The following is a 27740-nucleotide window of genomic DNA, read 5'->3' as shown; positions in this document are numbered from 1 at the left end:
TGTATATTCAGTACAGCAGACTGCAAAACACCCTGCATGCAGAAGTAAGCCACTAGACTAAAGTAAAAAACTGTAGCAGTTACAAAGCCTTCATGCTGGCTGCTGTTGCCTGCCAGTTTCCGGATTCATTATGAGGGAAGTAGTTACTCTTTTCAGGAATAGATGTTGCTTTTGGAACAGGTTTTCAAGTGTTGCTGGTCAGAGTACTGAGGAATTGATTTAGTATGACCTAATGGGAAACTTTCTTCTTCCTGCCTTGGTTCCTACTTCAGTATTCAAATAAAGTCGTTTGTGTTTCATCAAAATTGAAGAGTTTGCCACTATCCCCCCCCCCTTTCTTGTTGTTAATACTGAAGTCTGTGTGTGTGTGGTGCTGTGTTTAAGAGGGGTTTTTGGGGATAAAAATTAAGCTTAGAATTTTCGTGCTGTAGTAAAATTAAAATCTCTAAGCATAGCAAAATTCACATAACCATCTCTCTTTCCCTTCAGCTGAACACATCAGGGAGAAGAGAAAATGAATGTCTATATGGACTATCCTCCCCAAGCAAGGGGTGACAAGCATTTTTGACTCTATTAATTGAATGGGTGTTCCTGTGAATTTTGGAATTGGGACCTCCACTACACAAAGGGCCAGGAAATACTGGTCTTTTTAGTCTCAGACTTATAGAGACCCCATAGTGCAGGGGTTTCAAACTCATTTGTTATGAGGGCCATAAATGAGACCTTGTCGGGCTGCGCCATGTTGGGCTGGCCTGTGTGAGTTCCTATTTAAGATCAGGTAGCAGAGATAGAAACTTTATAAAGGACACAGACAAAAAATTAAAGATTTTTTAAAACTTAAAACATGTTTAAAACATTAGCACTTGTTGGTCTTAAAGGTGCTTTCTTTGTATTTCTCCCATGGGATCCAGGGAACTGGGCAAAGGAAGCTCTAGGTTTTTTCTTCCTTCCCCAGGAAGAACTCAACATGTATAAAGGTTTTGGCTGGCACGCGTATATGTATTATGGGAAGAATAAAATGGATGGTCTTTTCTCTCACCACTATGTTAGAAACACTTTACTAAGAACTTGGATAAAATATAAGAAATATGGGGACGAGAGAAAACCGCTGTGGATAGTGCCAGCAGAAGTAATAAAAATAACAGCTGAATCCGACGATAAAAGAGAAATGTCATATAACCAACTGCTCAAGATTCGAGGAGATAAAATTGAATTAAAATCTTCGGAAGAGCTAGACAATAAATATGATTGGTTTCAAATGCAACAAATTAAAAGCTTGTTGGAAAATGATATAAAATTGGAAGGAATTAGACGAGAACAAACAGAATTGGAAAGGGTCCTGCTTGGTGATAATGAAAAATTGATATCAAAAGTATATACGTTATTATTGAAATGGTCTACAGAAGAAGAAGTAGTAAAATCTCAAATGGTCAAATGGGCAATCAATGTGAATAGAGAAATACAAATGGATGCATGGGAATACCTTTGGAAGAACTCAATGAAGATATCAACTTGTCAGAGCATAAAAGAAAATTGTTTTAAGATGATGTACAGGTGGTATATGACCCCGAAGAAATTGGCTAAGATGAGCAAAATGTCGGATAGATGTTGGAAGTGTAAAAAACATGAAGGTTCTTTCTTCCATATGTGGTGGACATGTGAAAAAGCGAAAGAGTATTGGAAGATGATACAACAAGAAATCTCCAAAATATTGGGTTACGACTTTAAGAAAATTGCAGAGACATTTTTGCTTGGATTACAATTAGAAAAATATCCAAAGGAAGATAGGACTCTAATTTGGTACCTGCTATCAGCTGCTAGGACATTGTATGCGCAGCTTTGGAAGCAAGAAAAAATACCGGATAAATGGGATTGGACTATGAAAGTTCTATCGTGGAGTGAAATGGATAAATTAACTAGAACATTAAGAGACTATGATTTGGAGATATTTAAAAAAGAGTGGAGGAAGTTTAAAGAATATATAGAGAAAGAGTCGAATGTAAGAAGACATTGGACAATTTTTTAGTAATAATGGGGGGAAAAAAAACAAAAAAAAACCGAAGAAGCAAGAAGGGGGGGGAAATATTTATATAACGAATTTTGATTAGTCAGATGTATCTTTAGTATTGAATTAGAATCTATAACCTTGGGGAAGTCTATATTGGAGGGAGGGGGGATTGAAAAGTCATATGGGTTAGTATTGAAGCAACGAAGGGAAATTAAGTTCTGTAACCATATGCTATCAATAAATTGGTTAAAACGGAACATGTAGAAAGGTTTTGTGTGCAAATTGTCCTGCAACAAGTCAGGCAGGCTCTGTGACAGGAACATAACCACGCAGCTCCTTCATTGAAATAACGTTTATGTTTCTGGAGGAGGGGGACTTCTGCTGCCCATCCCATTGCAGGCCCCTATTTAGCCCTTTCTCTTATTCCTTAGAGTCTGCTGACCCCAAGAGCAAATGTTTTGAAAGGAGAGTGAGGTTTAGTGAGCTGTAGTGGGGAGGCGAAGTGGGGGGAGTCCTGCTCTACAAAGTTGCAAACACACCTATGTCTTCAATTTCAATTTTTCCAAATATTAAAAATGAAAACCGTAATTCCATATTGGCTTGGTAGTTATTGTGGACTCTTATAATTTTTACAAAGAAATTGATACATTTCTAAACTAAGGCTTCTTTTTCTGCTGGGTCACATAGTACTTCTGTGCTCTATAAATACAAACCTAAGGCTTTTTTGAGATGCCTTCTCTATGCACTTTTTGTCTTTCACATATTCCCTGTGTAAAGATATGTATCCACAGTGTCTTGGTGATACCGTGCCAGATGCATTTAAATGCCTGTAAATTCCTTCCTCACATGATCCACAATGAATGCCTAATTAACACAAAGTAATCAGCATTGTGGAAGGTCATCTGTTAATACGTGTCAACATTGTCATGACAGCTGTTTTGAAAACAAAGTGTCCTGAAAAACAGAATGGGATGAATTCAGACTAAACTCTTAATTTCCATTAAAAGACCCCATCATGTCATTTCTCATGTCTCTATTCCCCAGGTGCAACATTTCATGGATATCAGGGCATTGTAAGGGAGAGGCAGGAAAGTTCCATGCTACTACAGGTTTAGTCTGCATCCAGTGCATTAAATCTGATTGATCTGATCTGATTTACTGAATTTCTAGCCCGCCCTTCCTGTGAGTGGGATATGGGCAGGTTATAGCATAACAATAAAACAGTATGTGTAAAAACTATTTCAATATAAAATGACTGCTCTACAATAAAATGATGGTGTCCAGAAACTAATCATATTATATCCCAAGTGATCCTATAAGGCATAAATAGCCCCAGTGAAATTTTCTTCAGTTCTTAAGGGACAGAGTCTACATAAATAATACTCGTTTTCAAAGGAGTAACCTTATGGCAGGAGGGTGCTGGTGGATAAATGACTCCCCCTGCCTCATTCAAAAGCCCACTATGCTATGCTAGATCAACCCCCAAAGATATCTTTTTAAAAAACAAAACAAAAGTACTCTCAGCTAGATGCCTCTGTGACCTAACTTGTAACCATAGTGAAAGTGATGGCTGTTGTTTTCCTATAGCATTTAATATTTCCATGGTAAGAAAACTATCGCTTCTACTCATCAACAAACACATTGCTTCATTTTCCAGCTTCTTGAATAGCATCCTAACTGGCTTTTTACTTGCCTACTCTCTGTTTAATGGCACTGAACAGACAAGGCAGAACCTGAATCAATGAAGACCTCATCCTATCCTAAGTAATAGCAGTGCTGTGAAAGCAAGAGTAACTGTCACTGCACTGCATCGATCTATTAGTGGATGAGAATGGGCAATTGGGCTGACTCTCAGAGTGTTCCTCACCTTCACCCCCAATGATCCATATTCAAATTGTCTGGCACCCTAGGCAAGGCTAACTTCTGGTGCCCCCCCCCACACACTGATAATGTCACCGAGTCACATGGGGTGCCCAATTCAGTGCTCCCAGAAGGCTGGCGCTCTAGGCAGTTGCCTAGTTTGCCTAGTGGAAGGCCCGGCCCTGTCCGTAATGAAGTACATGGATGCACAAAGCTGCCTTAAACAGAATCAGACAGCTGGTCTGTCAAGGTCTGTATAGTCTACTCAAACTCTCCAAGGTCTTAGGTGGAGGTCATTCACATCATCTACAGCTTTATACATGTTTAACTGGAAGTGCTGAGGGATTAAACTCAGGACCATCTGCTCTACCACTGAGCCACAGCCTAGGTTTGCCAATTCCCAGGTGAGTATAATAAACAAAAAAGGGATCACAGTTAATGAGACAAGCAATGAAAGTTAAACAACTACTGTGATATGCTGGCTAACAAAGTTTAATAAAACCATTTTAAAACTTTCATATATTTTAATACTTCATATTGTAACAGAGGCTCAATTTTATCATTCCCATATTACATATTGACTTCCAGAAAGCTTTTGATAAAGTTCCTCATCAAAGGCTCCTTAGAAAGCTTGAGAGTCATGGAGTAAAAGAACAGGTCCGATGTGGATCAAAAATTGGCTGAGTAATAGGAAGCAGAGAGTGAGTATAAATGGGCAGTCTTCGCAGTGGAGGACGGTAAGCAGTGGGGTGCCGCAGGGCTCGGTACTGGGTCCCATGTTCTTTAACTTATTCATAAATGATTTAGAGTTGGGAGTGAGCAGTGAAGTGGCCAAGTTTGCGGATGACACTAAATTGTTCAGGGTGGTGAGAACCAGAGAGGATTGTGAGGAATTCCAAAGGGATCTGTTGAGGCTGGGTGAGTGGGCGTCGACGTGGCAGATGCGGTTCAATGTGGCCAAGTGCAAAGTAATGCACATTGGGGCCAAGAATCCCAGCTACAAATACAAGTTGATGGGGTGTGAACTGGCAGAGACTGACCAAGAGAGAGATCTTGGGGTTGTGGTAGATAACTCACTGAAAATATCAAGGCAGTGTGCGATTGCAATAAAAAAGGCCAACGCCATGCTGGGAATTATTAGGAAGGGAATTGAAAACAAATCAGCCAGTATCATAATGCCCCTGTATAAATTGATGGTGCGGTCTCATTTGGAGTACTGTGTGCAGTTCTGGTCGCCGCACCTCAAAAAGGATATTATAGCATTGGAGAAAGTCCAGAAAAGGGCAACTAGAATGATTAAAGGGCTGGAGCACTTTCCCTATGAAGAAAGGTTGAAACGCTTGGGGCTCTTTAGCTTGGAGAAACGTCGACTGCGCGGTGACATGATAGAGGATTACAAGATAATGCATGGGATGGAGAAAGTAGAGAAAGAAGTACTTTTCTCCCTTTCTCACAATACAAGAACTCGTGGGCATTCAATGAAATTGCTGAGCAGACAGGTTAAAACGGATAAAAGGAAGTACTTCTTCACCCAAAGGGTGATTAACATGTGGAATTCACTGCCTCAGGAGGTGTTGACGGCCACGAGTATAGCCACCTTCAAGAGGGGTTTAGATAAAAATATGGAGCACAGGTCCATCAGTGGCTATTAGCCACAGTGTGTGTGTATATATATAAAAATTTTTGTCACTGTGTGACACAGAGTGTTGGACTGGATGGGCCGTTGGCCTGATCCAACATGGCTTCTCTTATGTTCTTACAAAAAAGTCTATGAGCACCCAGATGTAGGCTCATTTCGTCAATAGACTTCCTTGGGAGTAATCCTTTCTGTTTCTTCCAGGGTCAACAGCCTCTAGTACCAACCAAATGTTGATGTTCTTCTGCAACATCTTCTCTCTCATTCTGGAATAAACCAAGATATCAACAGCAAGAGATACCACACAGCTGAATGGAAATAAAAAAATTCTTTATTGTTGTAAAAAACTTACCACTCAATGACACTTGAGTGTATATATTTTTCATATAGGAGCTTTAGCCAGTTCAAACTTATTCATTAGACCAGATGCATAAGCCTTCTGGAGTTTGCTCGCCTATAGCGCTCTACAATATATTAAGCAAACTGTTCTTTAGATGGCCAGTTGTTCTTATATTCTTTATAATTAATTGTACATTTTTAATTTTAATTTTATGCAAGCCGTTCTTTTGACAGCAATTTAGCTCAAAGCCACTTAAATGTATGATTTTAAGCAGGCCAGTACTGTGCCTATCCTGAATCCAAAAACCTCTTAGAATTTACCGGCAATTGCTCTATGCAAAGGACTGAAATTTTAATGAACAATTCTGATAATGCCATGCAGCTGTGTGTTACCTGTGAGTTTCTTAAAGGAAGTCTATTGACGAAATGAGCCTACAGCTGGGTGCTCATAGACTTTTTTTGTAATATGGGAATGTTAAAATTGGACATCTGTTAAAATATGAAGTATTAAAATATATGAAGGTTTTTATATGGTTTTATTAAACTTTGTTAGCAAGTTTAACTTTCATTGCTAATCCCCAGGTGACGGCAGGGGATCCCCCGGTCTGGAGACCCTCCGCCTGCTTCAAAGTCATCAGAAAGCAGGGGGCGGGGTGGGGGTGGAATGTCTGGTGGGCACTCCATTATTTCCTATGGAGACCAATTCCTGTAGGGTATAATGGAGAGTTGATCCACGAGTATCTGGGGGACTGAGTTTGTTTGTCTTTAGGAATAGGCACCGAATTTTCAGCATAGCATCCAATGCTTCTCAAAATACCCTCCAAGTTTCAAAAAGATTGGACCAAGGGGTCCAATTCTAAAAGAAGGTCCCCCTATCCATTATTTCCAGTAGAGAGAAGGCATTTAAGAGATGTGTGGTCCCTTAAATGTGATGGCCAGAACTCCCTTTGGATTCAGTTATGCTTGTCACAACTTTGCTCCTAGCTCCACCCCCAATGTCTCCTGGCTCTATCCCCAAAGTCCCCAGATATTTTTTGAATTGGACCTGGCAACCCTACCAGAGTCCTTTCCTATAGTTCTCCTGAGCCTCAGTACAAGTTTGGTTAGTTTTCAACATCCTGATAAATATATGTTGGTAATTCTTTAAAGCAGGTAAATTTGGTAAGAGTTCCCTATATTCTATTGTAAAGCAAGAGAATGAAGGTTATGAAATGTTGGGGGAGTGACCTAATGCAAATGAGTTCCTGTTGGACTTTTTCTACAAAACAAATCCTGATTTAATTAATCTAAGGATATACAAAGAATACTTCTGAAGTCTAGTAGTTCATATTAAGCTCTCTTCTTCCAGCTCCTGCCATTTATAAAGCTGTGCCTAGGACTCGGACTATTTTTAATAAGTTTATTCTATTTTTCTTATCCCTTTCCATCTCTCTTGTGGCTTTACTTTTTTAAAATGTTGGTAATTTCTCTTTGATGATTGACTTTATTAAATGAGTTTTCCGAAAGAAGTGGATTCTGTGCATATCGTAGCATAGAAGAGGTGGAGGCAGAGGTGGTTTACAATACTTGTATTCAAACTGTGTGAATGTTTATGTGGGAGAAATAATGTGGAACTGGTAGAGTGGGCTAATGCATATCATGCACAAGCAAACATTTTTTCTATCTGATACTGAAGAGGGAAGTGAAAACAAGTTGCTTGGCCTAGAGAAGCAGAAGCCTGGATAGTCACTAATGAGTGAGTATTATTCCATAGTAGAATAAGGACATTTCATGATAATCATAGTAGGCTGGTTTATATCCATGAATTACAACTACTCCATGTTTTTCTCATAAAGTTGATTCATATTTTTTTCAGTTAAGAGATGTAATTATTTGTACATTACTTTGCATAACTGTAATTCCTCAATAAGGATGGTGTCCATGTGTGAGCTAGTGTAACCCAGCAGAACCCAAAAAGAGAGGGGAAAAGAAACTAAGCCAACCAAGCAAAAATCTTCAAAGAAACCTTAGAGTTCTAGTAAGGGGCAAAAAGTTAAAAACATCAGTAGTTATAGACAAAAGTACACATTTGTTACAAAAACATATGAAAACCTTGTAGGGGCCCAAATGAAGCCTCATAAAATCCTCAAAGTGACGAATAAAAGTACAAATAAAATTCCTTTCTCAAGGCCAGCGGTAGCATCACTATGATGTTACTTTTAGGGCCTAAACTGGAAGGTATGTATTGGCAATATTATTATTTCTGGTATATGTAAATTGCTGCTGACATAAAGCCAGATACAATTTTTTTTTGTATCATTCATTTCCAGATTTGAACATTCCATTTTGGGTCCTATATTGTTTATTGTCTTACAAGTGTAACAAGGACCTTGTTTGTTCTAATTTGTACTGTTTGACCTCTGAAGAAGGTCTCTGCAAGCTGAAACATGTTAGATCATATATGGTTCTTTTTTGTGCATTTGTCACTTTGATGATTTTATGAGAACTTCATTTGGGCCTAATAATTATTACCATGAACTTGTAATAATTAGTCTAGAAAGGAGGATCCTTTATTATGATGGTTTTATATTTCAGTTAGGTTGAATGTGAAATTGTGCATTCTAGCCTGAAATGTAGTTGTTATAGTCAAGGAAAATTCTCTAGTTTCTTGACATTATAGGAATATTGCAACTGGAATTTTCCTTAAAATGAACAAAAACAAATCTTGGGTATAATAAGCTCTTGAACATCAAAACTCCCTTTGCCATATATCTGAGGGAAAGGGCTTTAACCCTTGAAGGCTTATACCCTGGAAATCTTGCTGGTCTTTTTTACAACTGGACTCAAATCTTCTACTAAAGACCAACACAACTACCCATTTTAAAAAAACAACAACCTTGTGTACTGTTTACAGTACAGTTTATGAAAGTCCTTGTCATGCTCACCTGCTGACTAGATCCGTTAACTGCTATAGACTTTGAGTTAATGCAACTGCTATAGACTTTGACCCTTCATCCTCTCAGCCCTTTAAATAAATTTGTTTTAGTTCTGGAAGTATGCTTGCACATCAAGTCAGGATAAGCTTCATGTTGAAAAAGACACCAGTCAGTTACTCAGCTATTAACTTTCAGAATGAGATGAAGTGTAGTAAGAATGCTTTTCATTCTTGGACTCATTAGTTTCTCTCCCTTCTTTGAAACTTTCTTTCCTAATGCTTCCAGCCTGTTCAAACAGACAGTGCAAGGTGTATAGAACACTCTCTTAGCATATGTAATCGTTCTCTCTTCCTGACTTCTTGCATGAAAAAAGCCATCCTATTACTGGAGAAGGAAATGGCAAATCACTCCAGTATCCTTGCCAAGAAATCACATGAACAGAAACAAAAGGCTAAAAGATATGGTGCTGGAAGATGAGCCCCTCAGGTCAGAAGGTGCTCAATATGCTACTGGGGAAGAGTGTTCAAGTAACCACAGAAAGAGTGAAGCGGCTGGACCAAAGCCGAAAGGACGCTCAGCTGTGGATGTGTCTGATGGTGAAAGAACAGTCCGATGCTGCAAAGAACAATACTGCATCGGAACGTGGAGTGTAAGATCTATGAATCAAGGTAAGCTAGATGTGGTCAAACAAGAGATGGCAAGACTGAACATCGACATCTTGGGAATCAGTGAACTAAAATGGACGGGAATGGGTAAATTTAACTCAGAGGATCACTACATCTATTATTGTGGGCAAGAGTCCCATGGAAGAAATGGTGTGGCCTTTATAGTTAACAAGAGAGTGAGGAAGGCAGTAATGGGATACAATCTCAAAAATGACAGAATGATCTCGGTCTGTATCTAAGGCAAACCATTCAATATCACAGTAATCCAAGTCTATGCCCCAACCACTGATGCAGAAGAGGCTGAAGTGGACCAGTTCTATGAAGATCTACACCACCTTCTAGAATTAACACCAAAAAAAGATGTCCTCCTCATCATAGGGGACTGGAATGCCAAAGTAGAAAGTCAAAAGGTGACCAGAACAACTGACAAATTTGGCCTTGGAGAACAAAATGAAGCCGGGCAAAGGCTAATAGAGTTTTGTCAAGAGAACAAGCTGGTCCTAGCGAATATCCTCTTCCAACAACCTAAAAGGCGACTCTACACATGGACATCACCTGATGGGCAACACAGAAATCAGATTGATTATATACTCTGCAGTCAAAGATGGAGAAGCTCCTTACAGTCAGCAAAAACAAGACCTGGAGCTGCCAAGGAATGTTCAAACTATCGCACCATTGCACTCATTTCACATGCCAGCAAGGTCATGTTAAAGATCCTACAAGCTAGGCTTCAGCAGTATGTCAATAGGGAACTACCAGAAATTCAAGCTGGGTTTCAGAGAGGTAGAGGAACTAGAGATCAAATTGCCAACATTCAATGGATTATGGAGAAAGCACGGGAGTATCAGAAAAAACGTCTATTTCTGCTTCATTGACTATGCTAAAACCTTTGATTGTGTGGATCACAACAAACTGTGGCAAGTCCTTAAAGAGATGGGAGTACCAGACCACCTCACATGGCTCCTGAGAAACCTGTATAAGGGTCAAGAAGCAACTGCCAGAACGGGATATGGAACAACTGATTGGTTTAGAATAGGAAAAGGAGTTCGACAAGGATGTATATTGTCACCCTGTTTATTTAATTTACATGCAGAATACATCATGCGGAATGCTCGCCTGAAAGAAGCGCAAGTCGGAATTAAGATTGCTGGGAAAAACATCAACAACCTCAGATATGCAGATGACACTAATGGCAGAAAGTGAGGGGGACCTAAAGAACCTCTTGTTGAGGGTGAAAGAGGAGAGCACAAAAGTAGACTTGAAACTCAACATCAAAAGAACTAAGATCATGGCATCTGGCCCCATCAAACCTTGGCAAATAGAAGGGGAAGACATGGAAGTAGTGACAGACTTCACATTTCTGGGATCCAAGATCACTGCAGATGGTGACTGTAGCCATGAACTTAAAAAACGTTTGCTCCTTGGGAGGACAGTTATGGCGAACCTGGGCAGTATAATAAAAAGTAGAGACATCACCCTGCCAACAAAAGCCCATATAGTTACAGCGATGGTATTTCCAGTAGTAATGTATGGCTGTGAGAGCTGGAACATAAGGAAGGCCGAGCGCAAAAGAATAGATGCTTTTGAGATGTGATGCTGGAGAAGACTCTTGAGAGTCCCTTGGACTGCAAGAAGATCAAATCAGTCAGTCCTAAGGGAAATCAACCCAGACTGTTCACTGGAAGGTCAGATGCTGAAGCTGAAGCTTAGATACTTTGGCCACCAAATGAGAAGGGAGCACTTCCTGGAGAAGATCCTGATGCTAGGAAAGACAGAAGGCAAAAGAAGAAGGGGATAGCAAAAGATAAGATGGCTAGACAGTGTTACTGATGTAACAAACACGAATTTGAGCAGACTTGGGAGGATGGTGGAAGACAGAAGGGCCTGGCATGACTTTGTCCATGGGGTCGTAAAGAGTCGGACTTAACTGTGTGACTGAACAACAACAAATCACTATTCAGGAGCTGCCCCCTTTAAACCTGATAATCTGTTGTTAAACTTCCTTGTTCTTCTTAAATCTGATTTTCTTTATTGGCTCCAAATTTTCAATGTTACTCTGAATTAGCAACTATTATGCTTCCATAAAATTATCTTACAGGCAGAACAGTGATTTTTTAAAACTGAGCTTAGCATGCAATGTTTATTGTATTTCCTGATAGTAAACTTTTATACCTATTCTTCCCCTTTTAAAGTAAAAGATGGTAAGAGATAGATAATTAAACTTCAAACACTGCTGCTTTAAAAAAAGTCTTGCTGCTTTTTGTTTAGGCTTTCCAAATGCAGCCGCTTAATGCCTCTATTGTATTGAGGGAAAATATGCTAATTTGAAGCACATTTCCCATCAGAATCCCTTTCAGTCATGTCATAGTTGAGATATGAATGATGATAAAAGAGGGAAGAATGGAGAGGCCTGTATTAGGAGAGCACTGCTGTTTTGTTATTATGCACTGAGCAGAGGGATGAATAGAGCTGAAGAGTTCAGTCACCCATGAAGACCCATGGCCTGTTGGCTGCTCAGGATGAGCGGGTTCTCAGGGACTCAGTCTGCTTGTCCTCTGAAACTGGCTCTTCTGGAAAGCTCCAGTGCCTACGCTGGGGGGTCTCCACACTCCTCCCTGAAATACAGCAAGCCACATACCAAGAACTCATTAAGTTTATGAGGGTGGAAAGTCAGAAGACGAGATTTTGCCTCAGCCACTGGCTTACTGGCTTTCCAAACAAATGAAAAGGTTTCGTATCCAGATTCAGTCAAATGATTAAATCCAATCAGGTTTTTAAAAAGCAGAGTCATGTATATCAAAAGCAAAAAGCCATGTACTACCTTCTGTTATGATCAACCAAAATAATACAAAACAGGACAGAGGCATTTACATTCTTTATAATTTATAATCAGGCAAGATAATTTAAAAAAAAATCCAAAAAAGTGGGAGGAAAGGAACTGTTTCTGGCTATGTTCTGTAGATCTTTTGTCTGGATGCTGCATACCAAGCACATTTGAATAGATAAAATGAAGCAGAAAAACCTGGGAGAGGGATTTATTTATTTAGAAAATGCATATGCTACCTCTCCAGCCTCTCCACAAGGTGGCTCACAACTAAAACAATAAAATAAAGCCACTCAAGGCAATTAAAAGGAACCAAAATGACCAGGGAATGGAAAACTTGCTAAAGAGATGTGTATTATTACAGTGGATACAGTGAGTGCTCACTTTGGCAGCACATATACTAAAATTGGAACAATACAATGAAGACAGTGCAAGGTCACCAATGCTGAGTAGCCCATCAAGTTGTAGTGGTATGGAAATGTTACGTGCAAATGTTCCAGCATGGTATAAATGCATTTTGATTGTGATGGTGGTGTGTTTACAAAGGTAACCTTATACAACTGACTTCTTCTCTCCCTCCCCACCTCCACACTATAATTAGCTTGTGAGCACAACAGTTACACATGAAAGCATTGTCTGTAGGTATGCTGCCTCACCATGTTCAGCAGTACTGCTTTCCAGGCATTGCTGATCATAGGGACAAAATGTATACAGGCACTTCCTCCAGATGTTCACAATGTGCAGCTGACTTGGTGATCATGTGGCGGTGGTGGAACAAGGACAGCACACTCATGCCCATTCCCCTCTCCTGCATGTTCAGTCACTGTGTTTGCATGTGGGGGGGAGGGTTCCATCTGCACAGGGTTATGTATTTCATCCCATGACTTCTGCTTCTTCCCTCTTTTTTGGTTACTGCTGATATATTCTGGAAAGACAGTTCCTTTATAAGGAAGGATTATGCAGTCACTCATGATTTACATATGGTGTGTGTTTGTGTGTGTATTTTTGAACTTTTATCCTGTCCTACCTTCAAGGAGCTTGGACAATGTACATGGCTCTCCTTCTCTCCATTTGATCTTCACAAGAATCCTGGGAGATAAGTTAGGCTAGGGTTGCCAGCCTCCAGGTGGGCTCTGAAGATCTCCCACTTTTACAACTGATCTCCAACAGGCAGAGATCAACCCCCCTGGAGAAAATGGCTGTTTTGAAGGGTGGACTCTATGTCATTGTACCATGCTGAGGCCCCTCCCCAAACCTCACTCTCTCTCGGATCCACCCCCAAAGTCTCCAGGTATTTTCCAACACAGACATGGCAATCCAGTGACTGGCCCAAGGTCACAGGTGAGTTTCATAGACACCAAGGGTTTGTATCTGTGTCTCTGCTCTACCTTGCACCTTGTTCTAGAATTGCAAACCACAGTTATATGAGAGGTAGGATTGAGCATGTAAGACTAAAGGATCATGCACATAATGCCAAACTGATTTCACATTGCATTTGAACAGGCATTGTGGTGTTTCCTAAGGTATTAAAATAAAGAAAGAAGCAAAAGTAAATCTCATGATTCTGGTGTCTTTACCACAGAACTGAATGTGCTTCAGCTACCATTGGTGTCAGAAACAGACAGCCATTGAGACAAATCCAGTCTCTTAAAGGCTACTGCCTGAATTAACAACATGGCAACAAAGGACAGAGAATGGCAGCTTTGGCCATAGGGCTTGCCAAAACACCGCTTGTAGGCAAGGGGAAGATTTTGACCCTTCCCCCCTTCTACAAAGCTGGTTGCCAGCCAACAGAAACATCTTTTGAAGGACATTGATGAGAATGTGATAATTCTGACAAGAAGCCATATTGATGGCTATGGACCTCTTTAAGCAATTATTTGTAAGGTGTATATATATGAAGGTCAAAGGAAAGTGCTACATGCAGAATAAACCACACATTTCTGAATGAATACTATATATAGTATTCAGACCGCATAAGCATAAATCAATAACAAAATTCCCCCCTGGATTTTATGGAAGGGAAGTAAAGTGATGGTGCAGGTTGAATGCAAATGCAGATTTTTCCTTTCTGTTTAGAATACTCTTGAGTTTTCAAGTGAGGGGATGGCACTCCATATCTACAGAAGAGAACAGTTAGAAATAAGTACTGTAGGCACTAATCCTACCCTGGCAAGGCTCTTGCAGAGTGGAGGCCTTACAGTTGTCCTCAACTAACCCTCCAGTGCTTTTGTGTTCAGGTTCATTGTGTATGTGAAATCCTCTGTTGTTCTGACATTTGCCAGTGCGTAGCATCTCAAACTTAAGTTTGCATATGTCTTTGCTTCCATCATTTTAAATGACACAATATTAGATTGCAAAATTTACTTGCGCTCCCAAAGAGCACACTTATCTTTTGTGCATAGCACCATGGTAGTGGGGAGTGAAAAAAAACTGTTGAAAGTTTTTGCTGTCATTGTTGAGTTGTTCCAAATGGCTTTCTCAAGACCATTGTGAAGTGCAGAAAGAACTAGTACTCTCTGCATGTGCGGGATTCCAATAGATGCAGTCCTTGAGCCTGGGTTTCTTCTGCAGGCAGGCGGAAGAGGAGAGAATGAAAGCTTAGAAGATCTGCCTCCCTCAGAGTTGCCTGGCTGGCACACATGGGTAGCAGATGAACTAATTGGGAACTTTTGGAACTTGCTAATGTCTTGGATTACTTTTAATGAGAAAACAAAACACCAGTGCTTGTGGGAAATACAGTGAAATGAGTAGCTTTGCAAACACTGTTTTAACAGAGTATTTTACTAATATGGGGGGAATGACTAAAAATGCACTTTCAGATTAAGCAGATGGTGTAGCTAAACTCTGAATACTTTTGCCTGATAACAAAATCAGTGGCATATTAGGAGGCTGAAATCAGTACTAAGAAACACTTTGCTTCTTTAGGTCAGGGACTTTAATTTGTTATAGTTTAAAAACCCTGAAATTCTGAAAAGCCAAGTTCTACAAGGTAAATGTAATAAATTGTTTGATAAATTCATGTGAGCTTATAAGACAAACCATTCATTATTTGCAAAATCAGTAACTGCAGATTCAAGACAGAGCCATGAACATTAGATCAAGTAAATGATATAAAGGGATTATAGGTCAGGAGACATTGAAATAGGAATTTGTAAGAAAAAGCCATAAAGTTTCATCAGCGCATACCTTGTATCTTGGCTACCAGAAGCCTCTTTCACATGATGTTAGTCTGACTAGATCTTACTTTTATCTATACAAATTAATAACAGACTTTTAAGAAGTAAGGATTCTTTTATATTATCTACTAAAGCTCCTAGTTTGCACCACAGAAATATTGATTTGTATGAAGCATGATTGTTGCACTAAATGTTTTTCCAAATTGAGAACATAACTGATTTTCACAGTTTTGTATTCCCACTATTTAATTTGTGTTATTTGAAAACTTGTGTTTTGACATTTTTGAATGGGAAAGTAACATGAATTTAGTTTAGATGACTGTCCAAATCATGGCATGGTTGAAACTAAACTATTGGGGTGTGCAGCCTATATTTCATGTAGGAGATTTATGTGGGGGAGAGAGGGAGTAGAGAGCCCTATGACTTGTTCATCATCTTCGTTGGTTTAGATCAGAGGTGTCAAACATAAGGCCCAGGGGCTGGAACCAACCCATCTAGGGCTTGTAACTGTCCAGGAGCAACTGATATGAGGAAGCGAAGGAAAGAGACTGCTTGTGGGGGCAAATGGGTGAGCAAGCAGACACACATGGTGAAGTGAATACATGGTCGAAGCTGTCAAGAAATTGAATGGAAATGCCTAGGGCAGACATCGTTAAGAGACTAAGGCCAAATATTGGGGGGGTGGGGGGAGATGGAAGTGAAGACAAAGAGTGTGGTGCTTTTTTTGCCTCCTGCCTCCTCCAATCACAGATCAGTGGGGAGTGATGTAGCCATTACATAGGGGATGGGGCAGAGCTGAGCAGTTGCCACCACACAACAACCAGGTTTGCATTTTTTAAAATGGTGATCATAAGGAGGGTTGATGAGAGTGGGCATGCAGAGTGGCGGTTTGCCAACAAAGAGATGGGGCCAGCATGGAAGAGAGGAGGGGGAGAGCTAGCATGTGTATTGGAAAGCAACTGGGCAGTCTTGTGCATGTCACTCTACGGGGAAAGACTTCCTGGCCTCAGAAGCAGATGAAGGTGTAAAAGGGAAAAGGGGCTCCAGTGTTATTGCCATATTTCTGAATTGCATAGCCAGAAGGCAGAGTGAGTGTTGGGATGGGTAGGGGAAAGCAGCCTCCTTTTCCCCTCCCTTCCTCAGCCCATGAGAAGAAGGGGTCACATGATGACAAAAAGCACCCCTTGGAGGTTTCAGAAATATTCTCTCTTTCAGGCCTTCCCCTCAGCCCTGTGGGAAACACAGGAGGGATGAGAACTTGGAGGTAGGGAGACCTGAGAGAGCCAGGTTCAGACTCCTCCCTCGTCCAGGATCCTGTCATCTGACTCACCCAGGGCCAGTTGCTTATACTGGCCCATCTCACAGGGATGATGGGGATGGGGTGGTGTGTGGGGGGAGTCCTTGATTGGTAGGCTGAGGGAAGAGAGGGAACAAAGAGCGAGAGATGAATCATAGCCGTGCTCAGCTACTGAGGTTGGGCTGGCAGGAAGGGGGGTGGGGATAGAGTTGCTTATTTTCTTGTAAGGAAAATGACTTGTCTCCTAAAAATGCAAGTAACTGTTTTGTATTGAAATGTAAGAAACTGCCCTTTTTATGGTATCCCTTGGAAAAACACTAGCCTTGTATATGATTAAATACATTTATTGGGGCTTCTGTAGGTTCTTCAGTAAATCGGTTGCTTTCACAGTTAGGAATCAATTGCTTTTGTTTGTAGTTTGTGTACAAGTACCTGGCATGACATTGTACGGCACACATGGCCTGGCCTGATAAAGTGACATCTATGGCACATCCGTCCCTCATAACAAATGACTTCGAAACCTCTGGTTTGGATAGTCATCTGAATTGAGCCACTGTGGTATATCCAAAACATATTTCCATTGAATACAATATAATAGTCTTCTTAGTGTACAATTTTGAATGCTAGGTGGTGAATATTTTTCTGTGTGAGGGCTAGTTTATGCTTGCTAGCCCTTACAATGATGCAGATGGTAGAACTAGTAGCAGTAAATGATTGAGCTGGAATGACTGAATTCAGATTGGATGATTTTTGCAAAATGTCGGTTTAGAGCTCATGGTTACATGTGTATAATCAGTGATGTTCATGTAAACTCTGGAGGGTGTATTGCAGTATCTAACTTTCAGAAATGGGGCAGAAGGCTAAGAGGATATTATAATGTTAGCAGATACCTTCCTGTCTTCAGAGTGTGATTCAGTAGTATATGTTTGATACCGAAATAGGGAATGGGGAGAGAGTAAATAGAACCAAGGAGAGTTCCACAAGTGAGAAAGTAAAACACTCTTGAAGAGAGCAGAACTTTTGCCAACATGCTAAAAATGGTATTTATGACTCTGAAATGTAGACCAGCATTGTAGAGATTTCAGTCTAGTGGAGAGATGTGGATATACATAATGTCAGCGCTAAAGTAGACTATTCAGAGATCAGCAGTTTCATCCCTGGGAATAGAATGGAGTGCCATATCAAAATAATGTGTATTCGTCAGAAAATGAGCAGTACACTATTTGTTTATAGGATGTGAGCAATATGCTATTTGTTTATAGGATATGACTGTTTTGCAGTTGCTACTTCAAAACAGAATATGGTTATTTGCTTTCTGAAGTATTAATAATAGCACTTAACATGCTTTCATTTCTCAGCATGCTTTACATCATCTTGTATCTAGGAATAAGGCCTGTTGTGGAGAAAAATACAAGAAAAATTCAATGGGCTCTAGAAAGATGCTCTGGGCAAGTGCACCCCACCCTTGCTGTCTCCCCACCCACACAAGTGAAGGTATTCACTCCCCCCACCCTTGATGTTTTCCCACCCCCTCCAACTCCACCCCCCCAAACCACCTCTTCCTCTGGAAGAGCAGTTGTAATTCTGAATGATCTCCAGCGCTCACCTGGAGATTGCCAACAATATTTCCCCAGGAGGAAATGGCTGGTTTGGAAGGTGGAGTTACATCACACCGGCTGTCATGGGAAGGCTGCTGTCATGGGGGAGCCAATCTCAGCAAATGACACCTTGCAAAGCAGTCATTTTCTCCAGGGGAAGTGATCTCTACCATTTGGAGAGCAGTTGTAATTTTGAGTGATTTCTAGCCCTCCCCTGGAGATTGGCAACAATGGTTCCCCGGGAGGAAGTTGGCAACCCTAGCTCCTTCCCAGCTAACCATCAATCAACTTTATCTGACTTCAGCTTCCCATATCCTCCCCGCTCCCTGCAGCCTCTGCCTATGAAAAGTGCAGTCTTTCTCTGCATTGGGGATTAAAGCAGTTTACATCATTCTCCTCTCCCTCTTTTGATCTGCTCAACAGCCATGTGAGACAGGTTAGGCTGAAAGTCTGTGACTGGTCTGAAATCACCCCGTCAGCTTCCACAGCAAGAACCTGGGTCTGGCAGACCCTGCTCTGAATTGCTAACTGCTACATCACACTGGCTGTCATGGGGATCTACTGCTGAATAGGAGCAAGCAGCCAGGCCTAGGGTAACTCCAAGGGCGTTTTCGCACTTACCTTTTACTGGCGCGACCATCCTCCTCACGCCGGCGGATCTGCAGGGATTTCGCACCAGAAGCGCCGGCGCAGCCAAAAGAGCCGGCAACTTCCGTCGCGGAGCCAGCTCAAACGGAAACCGCCAAGAAGCAGGAAAACGTTTGAGCTGGCTCCGCGACGGAAGTTGCCGGCTCTTTTGGCTGCGCCGGCACTTCTGGTGCGAAATCCCTGCAGATCCGCCGGCGTGAGGAGGATGGTCGCGCCAGTAAAAGGTAAGTGCGAAAACGCCCCAAGTGTTGTCTGAAGATCTCCTGGTATCACAACTGAACTCCAGACAACAGATCTCAGTTCCCTCTGGACTCTGTGGCATTATATTCAGCTGAGGACTGTCCTGTCTCCAAACTCTGGCTTCTGTAGACTCCACCACAAAATATCCGGGAATTTCCCACCAACTTGGAACTGGCAGTCCTAGTCAGGCCTGGGCCCAATGAGTTCTCAATGAGTCTCTCTGTCTGTTTCCCATCCAGAGGAGGAGGGGGAAGATCCCTCAGCCAATTGAGGGAATGCTTTCTCTATGGCTCTTTCCCTTCTCCCCCCTCCCTCCCTCTCTCAGGCAATCATGTGAAGACTTTCTTTCTCTCCTCTGCAAAGCAGTGTGACTGGTGACTCAGCCAATGTGAGAGAAGAGAGGGCCAGAAACTGCCAGAACCAAGGTTGGTTGCCTTTTACTGACAGAATCAGCTTGGCTGGCTAGCAACAGCCTCTTGGGCAGGAGAGAGGAGGAGACTGAACCAATGGCACACAAGTACTCCTGACTGCTGGTTTGACAGGCCACTGACTGATGGTTTGACAGGCCAAAGGTTGATGGAGTGCACCCCCCAACCAATGGGAGAGCTCTGTTTTGCCAAGATGAAAGGGCTTTTATATCTATAGGATTCTTACAACCAATCTGCAGAACGTTATCCTTTAGTGTGTGTGTTGTTGGGGTGGGGTTGAAGCTGTGAAGCAGTGAATTGGCTAAACCTACCTAGTAAGTTTATGGCAGAGTTTGAACAAGGGACATGCTAGATAATTGCTCATTGTGTAAATACTAATCACATTACGTCTCAAAATGTGCCCACTTCTTTGGCATGTTTTAGAAGCTTTTTAAATCTTTCCCGAGTTTGTGTTTTTTTTGTTCTCATAAAATAATTTTTGAAACTTGGGAGAGCACTGTTTTGATGGAGCATGTTTCCTTGATGCAAAAATGACATTTTGCATAAATACAATAGAGAAAGGGTGTATCACACATGCAGGGATATGTTATTCATGTTTATGCATCAAGTCGCTAATGCTGGATCAGGACCTTTGTCTTGTTAGTAGGACAGCAGAAGCTGCTTCTGTTACTCTGCAGATATTAGTGTTCAAGGTGGTTCTGATGCATATAAAAAGGAGGACCATTGAACTGGGATTCCCAGTACAGTTTATCAGGTGACTAAAATCTGTGCCACCCTGACCTGGATGACCCATGCTAACCTGATCTTGTCAGATCTTGACTGCTAAGCAGGGTCAGCCCTGTATAGTATGTGAATGAGAGACCAAGGAAGGCCGGGGTCACTATATAGAGGCAGGCAATAGAAAACAACTTTGTTTATCTTTTGCCTTGAAAATTCTACAGGGATGCCATAAATTGCCTGCAGCTTGATGACACTAATCCTTTGGATTTTAGCCTAAGATGCCACATTGGATAACTTAAAATTCCCCCCCAGTAATAACAGATTATCTTTATATTTCCTAAAAGGGGATGACAAGAGACTCAGTGTTGTTTCCTCCATATTCCCACATTTTGACTTATTCTTCCTTTTTTTAGATCTCTGCAGTGGCAAGATGTGGGTGGCACATAAATTTTCAGCCACATGCGTCACATAAAAAATTTCAGTCACTGATGCTGAAACTTTTAAAGGATTAGGCAGAGAACATCAGTACAAGTCAGCGTAGATGTATGGACATTTTTTTGCAAATTTAGAAGAGTGCTATTCAAATGTCATGACTTTTGGATCAGTCAGTATGATAATGCTTTTGTGCCCATCTCTCTTTGGAAATGCTGTGTGTAATTCTGGTGACCTCATTGTCAAAAATGATACTGTAACGAGTTGTGTGGAAGTTACGAGCAAATGTGATATAGTTCCATTTTCATACGATGGAGTAACATGGGAGAACCCATACAGGGCTACAAATGTGCTATTTTTAAGAAGTGACATTCAGGGTTTGCTTGTTTTTTAAATCTTCCCTGACCTGGTTAGCCCAGGCAAGCCCAAACTCGTCAGATCTCAAGCTAATCAGAGTCAACTCTGACAAGTACTTGGATGGGAGACCTCCTTGGACTACCAGGAGTTAGGAGGCGGGGGCAGGCTTTATTCAGCCACTTCCCTGAATATCTTTCAGGCCCCCAATGGGGGTCAGTTACCAGAGGTTGCTATGACTTCCAGGTGTACACTCACACATATAAATACAAAACTCTCCACTTCAAAAAAATCCCCACTGTGCCATGTACCTTGCTGAATGTCTTGAGCCAGCCTTAGTGTAACCACAGGCTTATTGGGAGTATAAAATGGAGATGAGAATAATGTAAACCGCTTTGGGGAGAAGAGTGGGTTTTAATGTAATGAATAAATAAAACTTCCTAGCACAGTGAGAACCTAACCATATTAAGATTATCTAGTTTGGATCTAGTTTGTTTGATGTTTTGTAAGGTTTCTTAATGTTGTAAGCCTCCCAGAGCCCGCTTGTGGGATAGAGTGGGGTATAAATCGAAAAATTAAATTAAATTAGGTGATGTTATGCTTTGTCTCACATATGTTGGCTCTGTTTCCATATCTCCTTCAAAAACTCACAAGCCTTTTTCAATCCTTATGTTTTTGATGCTCCTGGTGATGGTGTTACCTCTAATCCTCCCGATATGTGTGTTTGTCATTTTCTTTCGAGCAAGGCAGCAAGTGTATTTTTCACATTTCTGTTTGTGTCAGCAACAACCCATATTTCTCAGAGGGTAACATTGTTGATCTGCAGTAGAATAGCTACATTTGAGTCCAGTACACCATAAAGGCCAATAAGCTTTTCGGGGCATAAGCTTTTGAATGTCTAAACTCCCTTCTTTGGGGAGCATTGCCCTCTTCACACAAAATGGTGATTGCACATACTGAGAAGATTGCAGCTGCAATCTCTTGGTACGTGAAGTACAAAAAAAGGTAATGACTAGAAATGACTATGCACACACAACTATATCTGTTCTGAGAATGGAAAGGTAAAGAGATGTTTTATGCCCAGGCAGGACTGGCCTGCCCACTAGGCATTTGCCTAGGGCGCCAGCAGGGTAGGGGTGCCGAAATTGGCCCACACCCCCTAGGCAAATCCCTATTTGCCTCTCCCTCCCTCCCAATTTTAATGCTTGGGAATGGACGGTGAAGCGCCGCACTCCTGGGGCTCTTTAAATGCCCCCCCTCTGATCAGCTGATTGGTGGGTAAAACAGCACAGAGGCTGGCAGCTCCTATGCCGGCCTTCCGGCGTGCTCAGGATGATCAGCGCTAGGGCAGCAGCGGCAGGAAGGATGAGCGAGCCACTGAAAAAGCGGCCATGCTGCTGCCTCCTCCCTACTTTTTTCCTACTCCAGGAGGTAGGTGGGGGGAGAGGTGGGGCACAGCACGGAGGGGTGGTGGGCAGTGAGGCTGCCTTGGGTGCAATGGGCCCTAGGGCCGGCCCTGTGCCCAGGTCCCTAAAAATGGAGCCTCAGTCAGTTCCCACTCCCAGGTATTTTGAAAGAAAAAAATGCCATGAGATTATACCACCACAGACGACAAGAAGGAGCCTGCATGTTGAATGCTGCTCTGCCCTCCTATTCCATTCATCTCTTCTCGAAAGACAAAGAACATGCTAAAGAGGGCATGAAGATTAAATGGAAGCCAAAGTCTCCACTATTTTACACAGGACAAATAGAAGCTAAGATGAAGCCAGAGAAGATGTAAATGGTGTCTTCCTCTTCATTCCTCTTGCTGAAGAGATTGAGGCACTGCTGTTTTCCTGATGACTAGTGCCTGCTTCAAGCAGATGGCTCTTTGCTTCAGGTTTTTCACTCAGTTGTCTGCGCCAGTTTTGCTTCACTGTGTTTTGAAAATGTATCTAGATTTTTTTTAAAGGTAAAGGTGCCAAAGTTGTCGTGGGAATGTATAATCATGAAATGTAGCTAAAGCATAGCCTATTCCAGTGTTCTTCCCACACCACCTAAGCTCAGAGTGGCATACATGGTTTCCCCTTTCCTCTTTTTTCCTGACAACTGCCCTGTGTGGCTGAGAGGGAATATCAGGAAGTCTAAGGCTACCCAAGGAGCTTCATATAAAAGTAGGGATTGGAACCCAGGCCTCCCCAATCCTGGTCTGACTATCTAACCTTTACATCATGAAGCCTGAGATGTTACAGGTTGTTTAGTTCCATGTTTTTATTCACTGTTTGGGGGGTTGAATCCTGCTAGTGGCTTCTTCTCATGCACAAAGAGACGTGCTCTGCTGGCAAAAAAAATCAGTTGCTAGCAGAATGGATCAATCTCTTAGACTTGTGTCATAATGTTTAATTGACCATAAAGAAGCGTGAAAAGATTTTTGTTCGCTCCGCTACAAGCACTGATCCAGTTTTGTTTATGCCTACATATCTTTGCTACTTCTCTTTAAAATTGGAATCCCACATGTCCTTTTGAAAGTCAAAAGCTAAACAGCCACAGACTAACATGTCCTGCTGATGTCCTGCATGAGAATGGAGGACATATGGAATAAATCAAAAGGCAGGCTTAATAATAGGGTCCCATGGGAAAGGGAGCCCTGTTATTGTGTGATGACACGGACTGTCCTTAGAGATGGCGTAAGGAGGGAGGGGGCTGGTGTCATCGCTGAGTCATGCAACAGGAGGGGGCCCCTTTCACTCCCTCAGATGCAGCCCCTCTTCTGATGTCACAAATCCATTCTTCACCCAAGAATTGATTAACATTCATAGGGAGAAAAGGAAAGTGGTGAATACCCGAAAGAAAAGGGAGGGAAGCTGATTCAAGTTCCCACTGCAAATACATCGCGAGCAGGGAGACAATCAAGCACAGAATGGCTATTTTATAACTGGGGTCTCTGACGTATGGCTGAGTGTTTGCTGGCAGAGATCTTTATGGACCAGTAGGCAGATCGCAACTGAAGCTGACAAGACTTTGTGCATTTTAGAAAGGAGTGTAATCTACTGTAGTGAGGAACAGAGCCACTCAATCACTGCAGTGGTAAATAAGGGACAGAAGTGAAGGAAGAAAGAAGGAAGAGAGAGAAAAGTCTTTGCTGGGGGTGGGGAGCGAAAGCATTTTTGGTGGATGGTATAAAGCCAGCCATGGAAACTGCAGCCGAGGAGAATACAGAACAAAGCCAAGAGAAAAAAGGTACCCAGAGGACCAAACAACAGACTGTTTAAATCTTTTTAAGAACCTCCAGTGAAAAGATTTAGGCTGTGTTTGTCATTCTCTTTAGAGCAGCACTTAAATGATCATTATGGCATCTTCTAGCTTCTGGTGATTTTTATTCTGTATAACTTGACAGCAGATTAACAGAACAGGAATCTATCTCCATCTCTCGGCTGGCATTTCAGCCATCTCCCTTCCCCTCAAGTCTGTACTATATTTATAGCAATTTAGGTAGAATTAACTGGGTGTATATGTGTTTGTGTGTACATAAATGTGTTATTCAAGCCTTTTGAGTCTCTGGAATTTAGGCAATGCTGTATTAGAGTAACATGAAGCTTTCTGCCAATGTAGAGTTAACATTCTATTGAATTTTCTCCTTTTTGTTGTTGTTGACTGTGAAACTTGGAAAAGAGAACTATTTCTGCAATCACAGTTTGCAAAAATATGTGCGTAATGTTTCAGAAGGGACAGATTTATATAGGGAAAAGTGGTAGACAGGCTTGAAAAAAATTGAATATTGCTAGTGATCTATTATTCTAAAGTTCAGCACCATACAGCATAAACTTACTAGTTAGAAACTTTAGATGTTTCAGATGTTTTTGATTGCCTTTCTCCATAGCGAATGTTTGTGCTGAAATTTTGCAGCCATCCACATTTGTGTAAAGCTAATAAGCGTATGCTACTGGATGCAGGATTGCTGCCAACATCAGTAATTTCTTTTCTGTGATACAGTTCTAAAACCCGGAGGGGCATTTTTCCCCTACTGTCAGCTGTTTTAATATTGCCTTTATAACTACTTGAGACGCTAGCTGCCATTTCATCTGTTTTAGTTTGACTTTAAAAGAATTGGTAATTTAAATTTGGAGTGAAAATATTAGGATCCATGACATGCACACTACCTGTTTCTTTGTATGGAATAGTTCAATCCATATAACACCGAAAAAGCTCCAAGGAGTATGTGGGATTCAGTAAAGTGAAATTTAACTAGCATGTAGATGACTGTGGTATAATACCCTGAGATTGTATTCAACACATTACAATAAAAATCAACATACTGTGTCTACAATGAGCATCACTAAAGGTTTTTATCAGAAGTTGTGTTGCAGGTATCACTTAGGTGAGATTGTGGAAAACCTGTGTTAATACTGGTGTGTTGGACATATATTCCTTATTTCTGCCCTGTTACACTCTTCCCCCACTCTCTATTGCAATCAAAGTTAATGGATGAGATTTAATGAAACTACTTTGGCTTCTTCAAATTGTTTACATTACGCCAGTATAAATTTTTGTTGCATTAACAGATGACCTCTGTGCCATATTGCAAACTGTTTTTGAGGCTTCCCTGTATTGCAAAAACAGTGTCCTACATTTTGGGAGGCTGCTGTTTGAGGAATGCAACCCCTCATTATCTTTAGATCACTTTTAATTTGATAGAGTGGATGGAGTTTATTCAGAATATTCAAATTTTTATTCAAATTTATCCTGGTTGCTTATATGGATTCAACTTAGAAAGCAAAAAGTAACAGATATTGTGAAGGTTAGCCTTAAAATGTCTTTTGTGGAACTGGTTATTATACACAGAAGAATTAAATATGAAAAAAAATATTTGTTAACTTCACCCATACCCTTCCTTTCTCCCCAATAGGCACTGAGCAGCCCAAAGTTATTCTCTTTCTCAGATAAAATTCATACCATACTCTGTGCCTACATTAAGTAGGAATCCAGGAGAATCTTACTTCTGTTTACAACCTTAAATAAAGAGGCTAGTCTAAAAGCATGCCTTAGTCCAACTGAAATCAACCAGAATTGTGGTTAGTGGGCTTGGAAGAGTGCAGCTCTCCTTGGAAGGGCTCTGGAAATCACTTAAGCATGCACTAAAGTCCCATTGATTTCCGCAGGATTTAGACAAATATATAAAGACATGTATATAAAACATATCTGGATTGTTCCTTAGATTCCACCCCCCCCCCCCCAAAGCATTACCACATGGAAGCCTTTAATGAATATTGTTTGCATGTTGTCTGCGCTCATAGTATTTACTGGTTGTAGTGCCTTCTTGGTAAACACTGGTGTTTGAGGGTCTGTCTCTAACACAACAGACTTGCTCAACACAGGATTAAAAATGTATAGCATTGTTTTGAATGGTCAAAATTTGAATGGAATTTCCAATAATGTCTCACAAATATTTCCCTAGTATTAAGATTTAAACAGAAAACAAACATTTGACAATTACATTTTAACAATCTGCCTGAACTGTAGCTTAATTTTTTATTCTTTTACATTCAGTTTACTTTAGTGCACTGAACCTGTTGTTGTGACTGAAATACTAGATGCTGAACCAGAAAGCACAGCAGCTCAATCACTGGCTAATTATATAATTTTATATATTGTAAACATCCACTTATGTTCTGATGAAGTTTTAAATGTCATAGAAGCTGCACATTTTGGTGAAATCTTGCTCAGGCCACACCAAAGGGAATGCTGCCATTGATTTAAATGGGAGGTAGGTAGAGCCTCTATAGTTTTTTTGTGATCTTGTGGAGTGCACAGCAATATTGTTACAAAAAATAGTTTATTTAAACTATTGAGAGTACAGCCCTGGTAACAGTAGTTTTTCCTTCCTGCATATATGAGATCTATTGAACAAAGTCTGCTTATTCATCCTATCATAATATCAGGCATCTATAAATACTCAGTCATTGCAGATTATCTTAATTTTGATGACTGCTTGCTGAAAATGTGTGTGCTTCCCTCAAGCTATAACTGTGTTCTCAGTGAGAAAGCTGTGCCACCTTCATGCAAACACATTGCTTTATTCTGAATACTCAATATTCATATCCGAGGAATAGTCCACAAACATACAGTCCATGGGATTGTTTATCAAATATTTTATAGAGCTGCAAACGATTGGGTGCACTTAAAGCTGAGGGTTTATAAATTATTCTAAATGGCAGGGTTTATCTTGCAGCCATTAAATTAACAATTGGGAGGGGTAGGTGAAGTTACTGAGATGGAACAAATGGGTAAACCAAATGCCATTTTATATCAGTGGTGGAAAAAACAGATCTTAATACATCATAACACAGACAAGATGTTTGCATTTAAATTAGGACACCTCCCAACCCCCTGCCCAATAAATAGAATACAGTTGGAGAAAGCAAAAAAAAAAATTGTTGGCAGCATAGGAAGTAAAATATTAGATTATTGTAGAGAGCCCAGAAAATATTATTTTTGCATTTGAACAATGTCTTTATAATTTTGTTATTGCTTAGTGAAATAAGTAACAATATTTGAACATTAAGTAGTAGGATTGCCATGGGATAGGGTAAGGTTGCCAGGTCCTCCCTCAACACTGGT

At 41.0% G+C, this 27740-nt stretch overlaps 1 protein-coding gene across 6 annotated transcripts in view; it reads left to right on the top strand.

Moving 5' to 3' along the window:
• The window catches only part of GPM6B (glycoprotein M6B), a 166817-nt gene that overhangs the window by 94877 nt on the left and 44200 nt on the right, over window positions 1-27740 (top strand). The window contains exon 1 of one of the 6 annotated variants that reach the window (XM_060233979.1): window positions 7558-7578. The exons of 2 other annotated variants lie outside the window; for them this stretch is intronic. In XM_060233979.1, coding sequence (XP_060089962.1) covers window positions 7575-7578 — 4 coding nt within the window. In that variant the 5' untranslated portion in view covers window positions 7558-7574. Of the gene's footprint in view, window positions 1-7557; window positions 7579-23912; window positions 24363-27740 lie in introns of those variants that run through there. 3 more of the 6 variants (XM_060233975.1, XM_060233976.1, XM_060233977.1) reach the window with 3 other exon arrangements.

This window comes from Heteronotia binoei, chromosome 3 (genome assembly GCF_032191835.1).
Source record: "Heteronotia binoei isolate CCM8104 ecotype False Entrance Well chromosome 3, APGP_CSIRO_Hbin_v1, whole genome shotgun sequence".
In the NCBI taxonomy this organism is placed as follows: domain Eukaryota; kingdom Metazoa; phylum Chordata; class Lepidosauria; order Squamata; family Gekkonidae; genus Heteronotia; species Heteronotia binoei.
Note: the sequence above shows the minus strand (reverse complement) of the source record. Positions and strands in the feature narration are given on the sequence as shown.